Source organism: Castanea sativa, chromosome 4 (genome assembly GCF_040712315.1).
Source record: "Castanea sativa cultivar Marrone di Chiusa Pesio chromosome 4, ASM4071231v1".
Taxonomy (NCBI): domain Eukaryota; kingdom Viridiplantae; phylum Streptophyta; class Magnoliopsida; order Fagales; family Fagaceae; genus Castanea; species Castanea sativa.
The window spans coordinates 48,541,357-48,561,192 of NC_134016.1; the positions used below are offsets into that span (position 1 = coordinate 48,541,357).

General features: G+C 35.5%; 1 protein-coding gene and 1 pseudogene across 1 annotated transcript; both read right to left on the reverse strand.

The window, feature by feature from the left end:
* Positions 1–5,095: 5,095 nt before the first annotated feature.
* LOC142633060 (exocyst complex component EXO70B1-like) lies at positions 5,096–8,664 on the reverse strand (annotated as a pseudogene).
* A 3,275-nt stretch (positions 8,665–11,939) lies between these two features.
* LOC142632103 (exocyst complex component EXO70A1-like) lies at positions 11,940–14,204 on the reverse strand. Its single transcript, XM_075806522.1, has one exon. It carries the CDS (start codon positions 14,089–14,091, stop codon positions 12,223–12,225), a length of 1,869 nt encoding a protein of 622 aa, XP_075662637.1. The 5' UTR covers positions 14,092–14,204; the 3' UTR covers positions 11,940–12,222.
* Between the last annotated feature and the right edge of the window lie 5,632 nt (positions 14,205–19,836).

Below are 19,836 nucleotides of genomic sequence, written 5' to 3' on the forward strand. Positions count from 1 at the left end.
TGTCTATCTAAATATTATCAACAAAACCTAAAATAATAGGATAGAAAGAAAAAAAATCCAAAGCATAAAATATTGAAATGTGTAGTTGTATACGTAGAAGTATAGCTAATCCCATGAATAAAAAAAAAATCATTGGGAGGATATACACATGGGAAGAATTGATAATAAATTTATTATTTACTTTTTTTTTTTCAAATATATTTTGCTTTTTTTTGGGGGGGGGGGGGATAAATATCAAAATATCAAATTTTTGGATAACAAAAAAAAGCTAATAATGTTAACAACTTGATTTTTATGGTATATCAGAAAAAAATAATTGTAATTAACATTAACAACTTGATTTTTATATCAACTTCTTCACAACTTAAATTTATTGTTTTAAATAGAAATAACTTCTTATCAACTTTTTTTTTTGTTTAAGTTTACTGTGGTTGAAATTTTGTTTGTTGGATAAATATAGGAATGATTTGGGATAATAGTTTTATTCACATCTTTAGATTTTCAGGTCACTATAAATAATAAGGCCAGATTCATGATTTTTTTTATTAATATTTTGAACGTCCAAGTATCTATCAACGCTTCAAAAAGTAAACTCCCACTTTTATTTTGTTTTTTTATTTTTTTTTTTCAGGGAGTTTCCTTGAGATTTCGAAACACTCAATCAAACAATACTCTTGGTATTGAGTTTTTCTCAAAAAAATTTCTTGAAGTTTATATTTAAACATTTAAGACAAAAATTCAATTCTTATGTAAGTTTATCTACTTTTATTTTTTAATGTTTAATAATTTGGGTTGTTCATAATTCTTAACTATTACATTGAGGTTATCACTTAAATATACTTTGAATCTTTTTTTAAAATTATTGAATTCAAGGTTTTTCATTTAAATATGGGCTTTAATTATGCAAACTCCCTTTATAATTTTTTTAGGCATCTCCTTTTATATTGGTTGCATAGTTATCTACCATATTCCATTCAATTAATTTTGGACTTATATATGATTTTTTTTATTTATTAATAAAACCTTAATCTTACACAATATTCATTCATTATATAACTTAAAGTAAAAGGGTACTTCGTTTAAAAAATAGAGTAAAAGATTACTGAATTTTTATTATATATTTAATTTTACTTAAAATAATTTTTTTTTTCATCAATTTACACATGATTCTTGATTAAGCCGTGCATTGCACAGACATAATACTAGTGATCATATATTATATATAATAGCAGAAGCTGAGAGAAAATCAATTCCTATAATTAAGGAGGTGCTACCATATAGGAAAAGTGTCTATCTAAAATTCAAGCACGTATACAATTTAATCTTTAAAAAATCGTACAGCATCGTTTGGAGAGGCTTCATGTGAGAGTGCATGAAATCCTGCCATGTGGCATTTTAATGTTGCATTTAGCATTTTTTACCTATTTTCATTAAGTTTTTTTTATTTTTTACTGTTTTTTACCCAATAGATTATAGTAACTTATTTTTACTATTATATAAATTTAGCATTTTTTTACTTCTTTCATTAAGTATTTTTATAGTTACCCAATAGATCATAGCAACTTCTTTTTACTATTATATCAAATATGAGTTGTTCTTGACAATTAGACCAATTAGACCAGATGATAAAGAGTATCATTAGGAGTGGATGCCATAGGTTGAAACTCTCTAAAAAAAAAAAGACCAATTAGACCAAAAGTTATTCACTACAAAATGGAATACATTTTAAAAGTAGACCAAATCTTATGAAAAACTCAAACACAGTTATTACCTTACACATTGTGACCAAAGTTTGACCATTCCCACGTGTAAATCAAAGCAAAAACTATTACCCTCTTACAAACTCTCTTCTTCCTCCCCCACGTATAGATGATACTTCTAGAAAATCTCATTCTCATTCTCATGACATCATATCTCCATTTTCCCCCAATTTCAGTTCAATATACTTTTGTCTATTAATAATGTTCTATGCAATTAATATAGAAAAATTCTCTGTCATCAACCAGTGCAACAAAAATATATATAAATCTTAAGATTTCTGAGGTTGTTCAAATAATTAACAAGTGCATATTTTTAAAATTTATAATAACAAAGAGTCTAATAAATAGCATATACTATCTCACAAAATGCCATTAACTTAATATTTTCTTTAAAAAAAAATTCAATGATAGGAATGGTAAAAAACATGATCCTATACAAGAAATACCAAAAATACATGCAAAAAAAAATTTATAGGAGGATTTATCTTTAAATAATATGAAGACAATAGTAAAGACAAAATGCATTGAATGAGATCCTACGAAACAGGTTTGTTAATCATTTCAAATTATACTCATCATATATGTAAAAAAATAATAACACATCATATTATTTACATTAAAAAAATAATACATTTTAATTTCAAAGTTCATTGCAAGATGTGAACTGCTAGGCTATTGTAATAATAAGTTGTAGGGAATTAACTCGAAATTCCCAACCTGTGAGAATAAAAAAAATTAGAGAAAACACACGCCAAAGAAAAACAATCACACGCGCAAGACAATATTTACGTGGTTCGGCAATTTTCCTACGTCCACGGAGTTGCAAGGATTTCACTATTATCAGGAAAAAAATACAAAGTGTAGCCGTACAATTTCTCTCTCTCTCAAAAACAACAACAACAAAACCCTAATCACCAAAGCTGCGTTTTCTATATCCTACGCATAGAAAACTGTACTGCCCAAGCCTCCGCTCCATGGACTAAGTCTCAGAAAATGTCCCATTAAAAACCACGCAACATTATTCGGGTCATCAACCGGATCAAACACAACTAGGCTCCACAAAACCCAACATAAGTAACATTAATACAACAATGGGTTGGTATTACATTTTGTACAATTTTGTGAAATTAATGTCAAACCTCAAGCGGGATCACTTTGGTGTGCAAAATGTGAAACAAAAATAGATCTTTCTATTCCAAAGTTAGAGGCACTCACATTAACTACATACTCTCTAAATATTTATAATATATTTATCTCACTATAACTACTATACACACACACACGCACGCACGCACACACACACAATTGCAAACTACTTCAGATACAGGATTCAAATTGAAATTTTTTATGAAATTGACAAAATGAATTTTGTGATATTTGATCAAGATGCCGAGAAAATCTTAAATAAATCTACACGAGATCTTATTGAAAAATAAACTAAGGTAAAACTTATTTAAATTATTGTAAAACTATTGATTTTGGAGAAGGAATCCCACGTGATTTGATTTGAAAAAAAAAATTTGGAAAAAAATGAATTTTCCTACTTCATTTAAATGAATTCAATTTAAATGATGGTTTTGAAAATCATATAGTTGCTAAGATTTTTGATGCACCTTCAAATGACAAAGAGGTATGGAAGAAAAAAAATATATACACAATCTAATATACTATATTAATTATTTTTGCTGCACTATTCCAAAATTAACAAAAATAAAAAATAAAAACATTTACAAAAAACTGTCACATCATTGAAATTTAATATAAATATATATACCTACAAAAAATTTTAGCGACAAAGTCCAAATTTTGTAAGATCCAATCAAGAATCTTCCAGTACCAATTCATTAGTGATTAACACATATGATGCAACAAAAGGAAAAAGTGACGAAAGCTGAAATGTTGAAAATGGAGAAACTGATGATGATAACAAGCGTCACCATACCGCAATAACAAAGTGTAAGGACCCAAAAATATATATAACAGTCTCCTGCTTTATTTATTCAAGATCCTTGTACAATACATTTTGTAGAGAGGGTTCAACAACAAAAAGTCTCCCCTTCGTAGTCTCTTGATTCCTATTTATATTATTTTCTCCTTTCATCGTAGCCCTACACCTTGCAATCTGCGGTCCTTTTCCCATGACACTTGTCCGTCGGCAATGGAGCAAGATCCTACTTTTGCGTTCCGCACTGTTCAGGTCATGTCCACATTAATGCGACGGATAGAGGTGATGCTTGCTAATTAATGCGGCCAGAATGGTTGTTGCCGAGCATTTAATGCAACCTTCCAAATCAGCCTACCACATCCGGATATTTGTAACATGTCCCTTATGTAGTTATCGTCCACGCCACCTCATCTTCGGGCACACCCGGAGAGACCTCATCTTGCACACTAAATGTTGGCCTTCCTTTCTTCGGGTCTTCGGGTTCTTAGGTCCTCGGGTCCTCACACAAAGCATTGAAGAAAAAAAAAAGATTTTGTAATGAAGCTTTTTATTACATCACATAATAAAAATCAATAATATAGAATGAATTAATATGATTTTATTAACTTTTATTATACAATATTACTCCAAAGTTGTTTAATTATTACTTATTACTTGAACAAAATAATTATAATAGATATATGTGTACAATTTATAATTGTTACTTTTTATGATGAACTCATTACTAACAAAATTTTATAATAAATATGCTATAAAACATTACAACATTTTTCGTGCATCGCACGGACAGCTTACTAGTTAGTATCAATGTTCAAATATGTCATATTTCTGGAAATAATAAGAAACTATTGTGCATTTTGATTATTATCACCTGGCTCCAACCATACGTCAGATTTCCCATTCAATTACACTGAAGAAGAAGAGGTAATCTACATTCTACGGTACTAAATTTTTGTGAAATCCCATTTTACACAATAATGACTAGTTTTCTTGAACTAGCACACACTCAACAATAGAATTGCAATACCAAAATTGATATAAAAATACAAACATGCCAAAACAGCAAGTATACAGTCAAGAAGCCCATAGGACGCCCAATAAAGTATAGACACAAAGTTACTTGAGAGCAATGGGGATTCACATACAAAAACTAAAATCTATAGCACATGTACATTTTTTTTTTTTTTGGGAGAAAATATAGCACATGTACATGCACAATAAATTATTACAGTATATAGCATGGACGACAATTAAGTAATTAACATTCATAAAAACCCATATCTTTAACATCAAAAACTACTAAAATAAATATCATACAATCAATCACACTCATTCTCCACCTAGTACCCTTCATGAGAGCTGGACTCTTACCAGATGCAAGAGTTCACCTTTATCCTATGTACTTTTTCTCCTCATGCAGTACTCGCGGTGATCCCTCAAACAAATCCAACAAATAATTCTCTAAATCATCCGCTGTGTACTTCATGTAATTCCCAGCGTGCCTTCCATTCTATACTTGATTCCCAAACCTTCCCATAAATGAGCGGTAATCTGGGATCACCTTTTTTGATATAAATATCCTAAGCTCTTTCCGCAGTTTAGCATCGGGTACCTTCCAAGCAGTTTGAACCCTATAGATTTCCTCGAAATATGTATTGAAATTCTTAATTTTCTCCTTAAAAGCCACCCTGGAGGCATTACTCGAGCTCCCACCAATCTCGTCATCCTTCAAACAATGCGATACCTTGGTCCATGAAGCCCAAAAATAATTCCAAGCATATATTCTCATCTGTCCACGTGGCTCACGAACCCAATTATTACCAAATAGCCCACCAAGATCCGAATCTTTCACCTTCTGCACTACATACAGAATATTATTCATCAGAAAAATATACTGCAGTGCACCATCCTCAGAGCTTTGATTTCTCCTCAAGATTGGAATGTAAAGAGGTTATTAACACCAATAACCGCCTAGCTACCAGAGTCAATTTCAAGCTATCACTATCACCATTTCGTAAAGTCTCTAATTGGTCATCATATTCACGAATCTCCAACAAGAAGTTTAGAGTATCACTATACTCCACAATCAATTTCACATAATCCATCACGTACCGTGTCAGTGGGTGAATCTCACCACTTTGCATAGGCTCCTTCAAGGACTCACTCTACACCGTGTTCTCAAACTCAACAAATGTCCCACAAGCCGCCTCACCAAGCCCGGAGAGCACATCTCTCGCCTCATTGATCACAACATCATCGGTAACCAATACCTCCAATCTCGTCGTCGCCTCAGCCATCACATCATACATGTCGAGTATTCTAAAGAGCTTCTTAGGGGATCTTCTCCCGATGGCAACAGCTTTGCCAAAATTCAACAACTGCATCACGCAACCTTTCACAGTTTCGTTGAAGCAAATCTCCTTGGTTTCATCGGCGCCACAAAAAATCTGATCACAGAGACTCTTCTCACCGCTGAGAATCAACCAAATGACAATCTTCACAGCTTGAATCCATTGCTTCATCTTCTCATCTAGTGAATTCCACTCGATTTTCTAAACCTCTTCAATGCTCAACTTCTCAATCCCTAAGATCACGAGACACTCATCTAAAGTGTCGTGACGAACAGTACTATAGACTTGAATACACTCTTTCTTAAAGCCAGACCTAATCATTGTAGTCGCGATTTCTCTGAACTGATCCACAGCTTTGGGATTGATCAAATCGACCAAAGCGTTGTCGTCCAAGCTCGGACCACGCTCATCTTCACGAATTTCCAACAACAAGTTCTGAGTTTCACTATAATCCAAAATCAATTTCACATAATTCGTCACGTACCGTGTCAGTGGGTGAATCTCACCACTCTGCATAGGCTTTTTCGAGGTCTCACTCAGAACCGCGTACTCTAACTCAATAAATGTCCCACAAGCCGCCTCACCAAGCCCGGAGAGCACATCTCTCACCTCATATATCACGACATCATCAGTAACCAACACCTCCAAACTCGCCATCGCCTCAGCCATCACATCATACATGTTGAGTATTCTAAAGAGCTTCTCAGAGGATCTTCTCCCGATCGCAACAGCTTTGCCAAAATTCAACAATTGCATCACGCAACCTTTCACAGTTTCGTTGAAGCAAATCTCCTTGGTTTCATCGTAGACCCAGAAAATCTAACCACAGAGACTCTTCTCAACGCTGAGAATCAACCTAACGACAATCTTCATAGCTTGAATCCATTTCTTCATCTTCTCATCCAGTGAATTCCACTCGATTTTCTGAACCTCTTCAATGCTTAACTTCTCGATCCCTAAGATCACAAGACACTCATCCAAAGCGTCGCGACGAACAGTACTATAGACTTGAATACACTCTTTCTTAAAGCCAAACCTAATCATTCTAGTCGCGATTTCTCTGAGCTCATCCACAGCTTTGGGATCGATCAAATCGACCGAAGCGTTGTCGTCCAAGCTCGGACCACGCTTGTGAAACCTTGAGCAGGGCCGGCCCTAGGCCTAGGCCATTTAGGCCATGGCCTAAGGCCCCCTAACATGGAAAGGCCCCCAAATATGGGGGCAGTAATTTTTTTTTTTTTCAATTAAAAAAATATGAGTTAAGTGTACATTTTTTTTAAATGTCTAAGATATTAGAGTAATGCTAGTATGTTACAAGTTTTATTATAAAGTCCTATAAATTTACATTCACCAATCACATGAAATAATTCAATACTCATTTATTCTTTTGTTGAAATGTCACCTCATTACCACATCAATTTGTAAGCTTTTTGCAATAAAATTAATAGTAAGTTTAGCATTTTCTCCACACAAAAAAAAAAAAAAAAAGAATTAATAGAAATGCAACCTAATCTCCATTAAGTGAATGAAAAATGCTAAAAATAATAGAAATTTTGCGACAAAAATCTTACAAATTGATGTGACACTAATATGATTGGTGTCACTTAAACAGTATAATAAATGAATGTTTGAATAAATATGTATTTTTTTAAAATTGGTGATATGCTAGTTTGTAAAACTTATATAGTAAGTATCATTAGCTCACTTTGTGTGAATTATCTATATTAATAATAAGTATGAATTACTAATAAATTTGAAATAAAAAAATATAATAAAAAATAAACTAAAAAACTAGATTATTTAAGTGATATTTAAATGTAAAAGGCCCCTTTATAATTTTTGCCTTAAGCCTCAAATTATCTTGGGCCGGCCCTGACCTTGAGCTCCGATCATCCTCCGAAAAGCTCTCAAATTCACCGCTGTCTTCATCATCATCCTCATCATCATCTTCTCCGGCGATAATTTGGGCATCGTTGACTGGAAACGAAAGGCTCCTCCGGCGGATCGAGCCGTAGAATCTCTCAGCGTCAAGAGGAACAGTATTCCGAATCAAAACAAGTCGAAGCTCATCCTGGAGCCGAGAAATCGCGTGCTGAATCGCCGAATAATCCAAATATGTTTCATTAGATACCGAACTGGCAGTGTTCGAAAAGTAAGCTGGGAAGCATGATGAAATGGAAGGATTTTGAGCTATAATTATTTCATCATTTTCGAAATTGGTGCTTCACCTGTGTGGTGGGAAGATTGCCATTATGGAATTGGAATTGGGACGAGAGAATAGTGAACTACTATCAGTCTCAGACTTGGTGGCTGGGAATAGTGATGAAATGTCAAGTAGCATTCCATTCCATTCCCAACGGCCACTGCCAGATTCCGAGTTGTCTGGTTGAAAAAATGACCCTCCTACGTGTATTCTTTCTCTGTAGACTTGGATATACTCTTCGTCGTAGCTTGAGCCAATCGTTCCACAATCGACGGAAACGTCGTCGTCTCGATCATCCTCAGAGAAGCTCTCGGATCCACCGCCGTCTTCATCGGCTCTCGCCGGTGTGTTGAGACTGTTCGCAATGCCGCCAGTGCTGGTGCTAGTTGTCGTGGTCGTAGCCATGATTTTGGGTTTGAGTCAAGGAGAGAAATTGGAAGATTCAAAGAGAGAAATTGGAGGAGAAAGGAAGTAGAGAGTAATGGTGTAATACTGAATAATTGGTCTTTTGCAGAAAAGGGTGCGAAATGAACGGGCTGGTTGGTGTGGTGATTTTCAACAAAATGGAAATGGTGAGGAAACGAGGGACTACCGCGCGGGAACTTTCTTTTGGAAAGGATTGGGTTAGGTACTGCTTTAGTCAGACATATAAATGAGATAAAAAAAAAATTTCAGTGGTCTATAATTTGTGGGTTTGATTTGCATTCTTGGACCATTAATTGTGAGGCTGCCTCCAATTCTCTTTGTAGACAATTGGGCTTGTTTTGCTTTCCAATTACGTCGAGTTGTCCGAGTTCCGAGTTCCAACGGTAAATCGAGAATGTCTTCAGAGTTGTGGAGGCGTGTTCTTTTGGTTTGACTTGACTTGTTGAAACACTCTGCATGCGGCCCGAATTGGGTCAAATCGACTTCTCCGCTTTTTAATTAGTTTTTTGATAATAAAATTGTGTTGTGTTTTGATTGTGCATCTCCGTTTAGATATATTTGAGAGAGAGAAAGAAAGGAGTTAGGATGAGAAGCATAGAGTAGACAAAAGGATGAGAGGAAAGAGAAAAAATTGTTTATTTTATTCAATTGTGGAGTTTTTTTTAAAGATGAGGAAATCGTTTGGAGAGTGAATAGTACTCTCATAGTCAAGAGAGCTACTGTCGCATTTCTAATAATAATTTGCAAAAGTTGAATTTTAAAAAGGCTGTTAGGGTATCCACAGCAGTGGAGCTAAAATTTTAGCAATTTAGCTGCACAAAAAGTTACTTTATCTATTTTACCTACTTATTTTACAAAACATGCTGCAGCAGTGGATCTATTTTAGCTTTCAACACAATAAAATAATATAAACATCACAATAAAATAATATATCCCACTACCCAAAAAATATTCAACCACAATTTAATTGGAAAGATGAATAAAAAATATTTTTTTTATAGCTCTCAGCTACAAGAAAATTTTTTGTATTTGAGTGGAGCTAAAATAGCTATATAACTATTTAACTCCACTGCTGCAATTGATCTTAGAGCTGATTTTTGTTTTGGGCTTGCTCTCTAAAGATGGGTTTAAGAGCCTACTAGAGATGCTTTCTTATTGAATTGTTTTCGTTGAATCCATTATTTTGTACTTTTTTTGTTTCTTGTACTTAAAAGTACATCATAATTTCTAGTCCAGCTGATATTGTTCAAATAGTACTGGCCCATCACAAAATTCAAAATTAGTACACCCTTGATTTTGTGTCCAGTTATGACGCTACTCCAGATGATGTTGTTCAAATAGTAAGCACAACACAAAAACTCATACTTGTGCACCATGGTGGATGTTGATGTCTGAGGATGCTATTTTGATTGATAAATACATGGCGTTGTGTTTGTGGGAATTGATTGCCAAAGTTTTGAACGAGCTTATAAACAATAAAACTTGATTATGTTCATAGTCATTGTGGAACCTTCAACATCCACGACCTTCCATATATAGATGGCATGGTTTAGTTCTTTTGTTTCGCGCACATGAGTGGCTAATGAGCTGACTTCTTGTCTATTACGTGCATAATAAGTCCTACCTCATTAGAAGTCCATTTCTAAATCAACATTCATATGATGTTATTGATAAAAGAATTAGGCTAGGGAAGTATGCAATTTCATCAAATTTGTTTTTATTTTATTTTATGAATCAGTTAGCATCAAAGTGTTCAATCAAGATGACTCCGGTGACTTGTATTTGTCATGTATAACATATCTATCACAACAAAGAACTTCCTAACAGCTATTAGAAGTTAGCTAGAGAAGCATCATGAGAACTCTCGGAAGGCAATGACAGAATTTACATGAGACTGGACAGAGGCCTTGCCACGGCTGATTGGAGTAACCATTTCAAAAACACCACAGTTCACCATCTCATAGACTCCACCTCAGACCATTGTGCCCTTTTAATCTCAAATGTTCTCTCTGCCCAACCTCCGAGAAAGCGTCGATTCCATTTCGAGGCAATGTGGACACGGAAAGTGGAATGTAAGGAGCTCATTGAAAGAGTCTGGGACTCTTGCCTTGACACAAACACACCTGAAGGCCTCTCACAAGGTCTAAAGCTATGTGCTGCGGAGTTGTCAAGATGGAATCACTCTGTTTTTGGTCACATCCCCAAGAAGATCCAAGAGAACTCTCCATTAGCGAATGACAAGATTACGTGCAAAAGAGACCACACAATAAAGAATTGATTCAGCTGCTTGATTCCAAGAAGATCAACCGGATATATATTGGCGATTTCTTTAATGGTGTTCTATTACTGTCCCAAAACAACAGGGTTTAATATCAAAAATAGCATTGATTGACCTTTTTTGGTACTTTTATTTTTCTTTTACATGTAATGATCTCTGCCCTTGTCCTTTGGTTTCTTGGAGATGGGTTGATTATGGTGATTGCAACATAGGCATTTGTAATTAATTTTCTAAGAAAGTCTGGAGACACAAAAAATTTGACATATATTAATATGATAGGTTGTAAGTGGTAGGTATTCAATTGATGTGAAAAATATTGTCAAGTTTTTTTTATTTTTTTTTTTGTGTGCATGTAGACTTTTTTCCTCCAATGTGACTGAGATAACTTTTTTTTTTTTTTTTGCTGTATCCACGAGCTTCATGCAGAGTGTTCTTCATCAGCATTTGTACATTTTAATCTTAATATTCCATGCTCATTTTCTATATATACTAAAAAGATTATTCCTCAATGCTTTCAAGGTTGTCATCAATAGGCTAATCCCAATAATTAACCAAGCATTTAATACTTAGTTGATATATTTATGTATTTAATATTTTTGGTTAATTGTGCTCTGCCCCCCAAAACTATTGGGCCAATTTCAAGGCCCCACTACGCTATTATAAAGAAATCAACCTCCTGATTGATTATGATATGCCATTAACAATTTTTGCCAATTCAATATTAAACAGAAAATTCACAAGCTCATGATGGGAGAAATTCACTATTTGGACATTGCCCGATTACAGAATTTTTTGTTAACAGCATGGAGTATTTTGTGGGGATTACATTTGAACCTATCATTTAGGGGGACAGAGAGAAATTAACTCTAAGATTATCCTTGAGGACCATCTCTAAAAAGTTCCATGATGCTTCAGTTGGTTGTGGATGAAAACATGCACCTTTGGAAGAAAACACTAGCAGATACACTCAGCAATAGAATTGCAAGAACAAAATTGATATAAAAATATAAACGTGCTAGAATAGCTTCTAGCTAGTATACAATCAAGTAGCCCATAGGGTGTCCAACTAAGTACATATGGACACAGTTACTTCGTAGAAAATGGTGATTTACCTACAAAAACTAAAATCTATAGCACATATTATAAACCCATGTTTATAACATTAACAACAACAAAAATGGACATCATACAATCAAGCTACATTTAACAGGCACACTCCTTTCCAACTAGTCCTTCATCATTAGAGCAAGAGTCCTCCTTTATCCTATGTACTTTTTCTGCAGTACTCGCGGTGATCCCTCAAACAAATCCAACAAATAACCCTCTAAATCTTCTGCTGTGTACTTCATGTATTTCCCAGCATGCCTTCCACTCTCTACTAGATTCCGAAACCTTCCCATAAATGATCGGTAAGCCGGGATTACCTTTTCCGATATAGATATCCTAAGCTCTTCTCGGAGTTGATCATCAGGTACCTTCCATGCAGTTTGAACCCTGTAGGTTTCCTCAAAACACAAATTGAAATTCTTAAATCTCTCCTTTAAAGCCACCCTCGAGGCATTACTCGAGTTCCCACCAATTCCTTCATTCTTCAAACAATACAACACCTTGGTCCATGAAGCCCTTAGATAATTCATCACGTATTGCCTTGTCTGCCCAAAACGCTCACAAAACCAATCATCACCAAATAGACTCATAAGATCATCCGAACCCTTCACCTCCTCTACTATATACAAAACATTATTCATTAGAAAGATATACTGCAATGCACGATCCTTATAGAGCTTCGATTTCTCCTCAAGATTAGACAGTAAAGATGTTATTAGCACCAACACCCACCTAGCCACCGGCTTCAATTTCAAGTGATCATCACTATCATCATCATCTTCACCAAGTTCCAACAAGTTCATAGTATCACTATAATCCAGAATCAATTGCACATAATTCATCACGTACTGTGTTAGTGGGTGAATCCCACCACTTTGCATACCTTTCACAGAGGATTCATTCTGCATTGCGTTCTCAAGCTCCGGAAATTTCCAGCTGGCTGCCTCACCAAGCTCCGTGAGCACCTCTCTGGCCTCACTGATCACGACATCATCAGTAATCAACCCCTCCATTTGTGCCAATGCCTTGGCCATCACATCATACATTTCGAGTATCCTAAAGAGGTTCTCAGGCAATCTTCTCCCACTCGCGACAGCTTTACCAAAATCCAATAGCTGCATCACACAACCTTTCACGGTTTCATTGAAGCGAATCTCTTTGGTTTCATCAGCGCCACTGAAAATCTGATCAGACAGACTCTTCTCGCCGCTGAGAATCAACCTAACCAAAATCTTCACAGCTTGAATCCATTTCTCCATCTTCTTATCCAGTAAATTCCACTTGATTTTCTGCACCTGTCTGACGCTCAACTTCTTAATCTCTAAGATCACGACGCGCTCATCCAAAGAAATTCCATTAACTAGTGAACTATTATTATCAGTCTCTGAATCATTGGGTGGCAAATATAATGATGGTATGGAAAGCTGATGATTAGGAGTTGATGATCCATAACTGTCAGTGTCTGACATATCTGGTGGGAAGAAGTGATAATATGAGGGTATGGAAGGATTTCGAAATATTATTTTATAATTATCGGGGCTGCCTATTTCAGACATGGCGGGTGGGAAGATTGACATTATGGAATATGCGGGTATGGAACGACTTCGAACAATTATTTCATAGTTTTCAGGACTGTCTATTGGAGATGTGGCTGGTAAGAAGATTGACATTATGGAATCAGAATTAGAACGAGAGAAAACTGGACTACTGTCAGTCTTGGACTTGTTGGATGGGAAGAGTGATGAAATGTTAAGAGGGGAGTCTGGATTTGTTTCGTTCCAATCCCAACTGCCACTGCCAGCTTCCGACTTGGCTGATGGAAAAAATGACCCTGCTACTAGTGAGAAACTTCTTTCTCTATACACTTGGCGAACCATTCTAGTCTCGATTTCTCTGAGCTCATCCACAGCCTTTGGATCGATCAAATTCTCCTCGTTGTCTTCATCGGCCCTCACTGATGAGTTCAAACTCTGCACGATGTGCTGAGCAGTGTTGATGCCAGTCACGGTGGTCATAGACATGATTTTGGGGTTTGAGTCAAAGAGAGAAATTGAAAGAGAAAGGAAGGTTTGGAAGAAAGTAATAGAAAGAGGAATGAGCCGTGGGGAGGACCGACGCCACCACTGTTGATGTTAGTCTTATTTGGAAATGGTCAGAACTCCGAATAGAGAGAAAATTGGTGATTTGGGTTTTGACGAAGCTTATTAGAAAGGAAGTGTGACCTTCGAGGAAATAAGGAAGTAACGCCCAGCAACTTTCTTATGTAGTGTGTATTAAAAGGATTTCTTTATTATTATTATTATATATATTTTTTAATGGGATTGGGTTGGGCACAGTTTTAGTCAAAAATTGGGATAGAAATTTCTGTGGTCATTCTTGGTGTTTTTTATGGTATGGGCTTCATTTAAATTTTTGGCCCATTATTTGTAAGGGAAGCTCTGCTAGTATGGATGCATTTGCACATGATGCAAGTCATTTAACCCTTTTTTTTTTTTTGGGTGGTAAAAGTAAGTCATGTAACTTTTCAAATATAATATGCATCTTTGTATTGTTTTCGTTGTATCTATTATTTTGTAACTTTTTTTGTTTCTTGTACTAAAAGCACATCATAAGTTTTGTGTCGAGTAGAATTGATAGATGGAATACGAAATGCAATAAGGAGGCTACCATATAGCTAATGGCTAGTAAAGAAAAATGTATAAATAAGATCATTAGATGCCGAAATTAGTTACAATTACTGTCATTTAAGTCCAATCCCTCAAATAAGATCCATGAGCTTCACAATGATCTTACTAGATGAGATTCTTTTTGAGCTAGACGAGATTGGAGAAAAAACACACACATAGCTCACTACTTGCACCACCAAGCAGGAGCAGTTCTTATGTAAGTAGAGGTGAAACGCGCACACAAACTCAAGAAGAATATTACACCTCACTTCTCATGCTACAGAGTAGGAGCAGGTCTTCAAATTTAGTAGTTTTTATTTCTTTTGTAATTAGAGGTGGAAAAGAATAGGAAACTAGATCAAGTTGAGGTGGGAAATATTGATCACTTGTTCACCTCACCAAATGCTCTGCTTTCCATGTAACTTGTATTGACTGATGCTGAATGAATAGATAAGATACCGAAGTTACAATTAGTGGCATTGAAGTCCAATCCCTCAGATAAGATCCATGAGTTTCAGGACCAGATATGACACTTTTTGTGAAACTTTTGTCTAAAAGCATGTGGGATTATTTGCTCCAATCACCCGGGAACAATGTCAGGTGGGAAGTGGTTAAAGGAAAAAACTCTTCCATCTCCCACTAGGTGATTACCAAATTAAGATCTACCCAAAAAACAAAGGCATTACTTGCAAGTTGTGGAACTACATTCGCAAAGCTACCTCTAAATAACTGAAACATAATAGGCATTTAAACCGCAACCAAAGGTGGAAATGTGGCTGAGTCCTACAGTAACATCCTTCAACTGATACTGCATACTAAAACATAACAATAAGAATCCATGAATAACTAGTAAACGACAAAAATCCCACATATTTTTTGAAAATTTCCCGCACAAACTAGCAAAAAGGTCATAGCTAGTAGGTCAGATCAAAAGGTTGATATATACAATCCACTGCTAAAATGTGTTTGGAGCAGCTTCTACTGTTACACCTAAGAGGTTTCATAATTTAAGTAGCAGAGCAAGTACGATTCATTCAGAACCCAAACCACTTTGTTAGCACAGCTGAATATCTCACAGTGACTCAAGGCATTCCCATTACACACACGCACAATTGATGGGTCATAAACAAACAACCACACTCTTCACAATGATCTTACAAGACAAGATTCTTTTTGAGCTAGAGGAGATTGGAGAAAACACACACACACAGAGCTCACTACTTGCACCATTAAGCAGGAGCAGTTCTGCATCTTTAGATTTTTTTTTTCCTTATGTAAGTAGAGGTGAAACACCCACACCCACACCCACACACCCCACACACACAAACTCAAAAATATTACACCTCACTACTCACACTACAAAGAGGGCAGGTCTGCACATTTAGTTATTTTTCTTCTTCTGCAATTATAGGTCGAAAAAAATAGGAAACTAGATCAAGTTGAGGTGGGAAATATTGATTACTTGTTCTCCTCACTAACTGCTGTGTTCTCCATGCAACTAGTATTGACTGCCTTCATTTTCCCCCTTTGACAAAATTTCTCATCTACAAACTAGTTTATGAAACTATGTAGGTTTGTTACTTCTAAAGATTTCTCTTATCGACAGATGAGAATATTTAACAAGTGGATTCCATTAGAATGAAGTTATCTCCTAATACTTATTTTGTTGAGTTTTCTGAATATACTGCCGGACATCAAATCTATCATGAATCATCTCAAATATTCTGGAACAGAACATAGAAACACTTCTTCAAGATAGAAGCAACCAAGTTGAGGTGGGAAATATTGATTACTTGTTCTCCTCACCAAATGCTGTGTTCTCCATGTAACTTGTATTGACTGCCTTCATTTTCCCCCTTTGACAAAATTTCTCATCTACAAACTAGTTTATGAAACTATGTAGGTTTGTTACTTCTAAAGATTTCTCTTATCGACAGATGAGAATATTTAACAAGTGGATTCCATTAGAATGAAGTTATCTCCTAATACTTATTTTGTTGAGTTTTCTGAAAATACTGCCCGACATCAAATCTATCATGAATCATCTCAAATATTCTGGAACAGAACATAGAATCACTTCTTCAAGATAGAAGCAACCAATTAATACCACCTTTTCATAATCACCAGTGTCATCCAAATGCCACAGAAAGCAACTTCAAAAGCCAGTTTGATCTCGATCAACAAATTCAAAGGCAACCCAATGGTACATGTCGATGTACGGACATGATGGGTGATCAAAACATAATACGGTGCATCCTCATGCATGTAATGACACCCACTAGGTAGATGGAGTTGCTTCATAGGTGTGGTATTGTTTCGGTAAACAGATGTAGCTTTTGAGTAAGGTTTTAATTCTAGGATAAGACATATTTGTTCACTAACAGATAACCCATTCCCAAGGGATGCATAATTGCCTATAAATACAAGTTTGGACACAATTATATCTCTCTGCAGACGTAAGACTTAACGCCTTTGATCACCACTCTGACGAGAATGCCATCCACATTTGGGACCGACACATGCAGCCCCAAACATAAACCCTTTCAAAAAATCCATGTTGCTGATGAAGTCCGATCCTGACAAGATTAAAATTTCTAATACCATATCACTAAAAAATCATCTCCTATTAACGTAATCATAGTGGCACACCGCACACCATCATTTCAGATGTTTCTTCTAGTGTCTACCAAGCTATCCGCACCCACTTAAAATAATGTAGTTAGTCCTATGAGCTTCCTTATTCATCAACACCCTTTGAGAAATCTTCTCAACATGCAAAAGGGCTTCATGCTCCTCTTACTAGTACTTATGAGCCTTAAATAAGCTTAACAAGTATGCCTTAAGAGGTACAAAAATTTAAGATAAATGATTCTTCCACAAACTCCAAGACTGATTCTGCATCTGAGGCGCTTAAAGCTCATAATCTCAACACAATAACTAGTAAAATTTTTTAACATGAGCATCTGGTGTTGAGCAGCAACTTTGAAAATTTTAGATGGATGGACAGTGCATTGCATCTGTTTCTGTTGGAAATCTATTACACTAGAAGATGAATACATTTGTCATTACCAGTACAGTGTGCAAGTTAGGAAGCAGAAAGTAAAACTAAACATGATTTTTGTTACTGTTGAAAAAAATAACCTATGTATCGTAGTGTACAACATTTTTACCTTAAATAGGTGAGCCTCATTTTTACCCACAAACTTAACCTAATGGCCTTCCTTCCATTCAGGGAGAGCCCTTAACTTGTGTCAGATAACTTCCATATAGATGCAATCATTAACTTTTGTTGCACGTGACAAAACCCTCCTAATCTACTCCCTCACATCTTGTCAATGCTACTCCACACAATTCACAAATCACCCGACTCTTATTCTAGGCGTAAATGTACTTTTAGTCCCTATATTTTGAGGTCTTTTTTATTTTAGTCTCTACATTTTCATTTCACCACTTTTAATTCCTAAAACAATTAACGCATTCTATTTTGGTCATTACCATTACTCACTTAACAGAAATTGCTAATGTGACAAACGGCATCCGCTGTTGGCACATTAAATGCTGACGTAGCTAATAAAATAATATTAAAAATGTCACATCAGCTTATAAATTTTAAAAAAAAATTATTTATTTATTTTAACTAAATAAAAAAATTAAAAACAGATGGTTTAAAAAAGAAATTAAATTAAAAACGAAATTCTTTACATTTTGATCTTCCCAGTCATCATGATTCATGAGTTCTTCGTCAAAATCAAGAACATGCCAACATGAAACACCCAAAATCAAAAGGCACAGATCTACAGAATACAAAAACCTTCTTAACTCACACTTCATATCTCTCTAGATCCCAAACCAACCCCAATTCGAACCCACATTCCATTCCCATTTCCACAACAAAAAAAAACGATGTTGTTCCAGGAAGGTGACATAGAAGTAGAGGTGGACGATGAAGAAGTGTTGGAACACACACTCCTCGTAGCCTGCGAAGTCTCCGTCTACAAAATCCCACCTTGTTCCACCTTGGGCGGGTACAAGTGCGGGGAGTGGCTCCAATCCGATAAGATCTGGTCGGGTCGACTCCGGGTCGTGTCGTGCAAAGCCCAATGCGAGATCTGACTCGAGGACCCAGGTTCCGGCGATCTATTCGCCGCGTGCTTTGTACTGCCCGGTCAGCCTCAGGAGTCTTCGGTGGAGACTGTTCTAGATTCCTCGAGGTATTTCATTTCAGTGTGTTTCGGTCACTCTTCTCTGCTCAGATCCGGCGACATCCGACGACATTTCAATCTCCTCTACTCAAATCCAGTGCCGTGGTGGTGGGTTTGCAATTTCTCTTATCTCTTCCTCTTTGCGGTGGCGCTGTGGTGGTGGGTTTTGTAGTGGATCAGTTTTGGTTTGGATTGGTGATAGGGAATTTGGTTTTTTGTGGGTGTGTTGGATTTTTGTGCCTTTTGATTTTAGGTGTTTCATGTTCGTATGTTCTTGATTTTGAGGAAGAACTCATGAATCATGATGACTGGGAAGATCAAAATGTAAAGAATTTTGTTTTTAATTTAATAAATTTAATTTCTTTTTTAAACAATCTGTTTTTAATTTTTTTATTTAGTTAAAATAAATAAATAATTTTTGGCGTAAACGTACTTTTAGTCCCTACATTTTGACGTTTTTCCATTTTAGTCCCTACATTTTATTTTTACCACTTTTAGTCTCTAAATCAATTAATGCGTGTTATTTTCGTTATTTCCGTCAATTAACCGACGAAAATTGCTGAGGTGGCTGCCGGAGGAATTAAAAAATTATAAAAAATGCCACATCATCATGACACATTAGCATCTTTTTTTTTCATAAATAATTCTCAATTTTAACTAAATAAAATAAAATAAAATAACAAACTCAATTTAAAAACACAAAAACACAAACCAGAAAATCAAACCAAAAACACGAATTCAAAATTAAAAGAAATGACCTACTAGGTTTTATAAACTAAGGTGTTATGAGAATTTCTCATAACACAAATTCAACTAAATACATAGAATTTCATCCCAAACATATCTCCAAAACCAGTAAATCAAAACCCAACCAAATTAACAACAAAAAATCTAAATC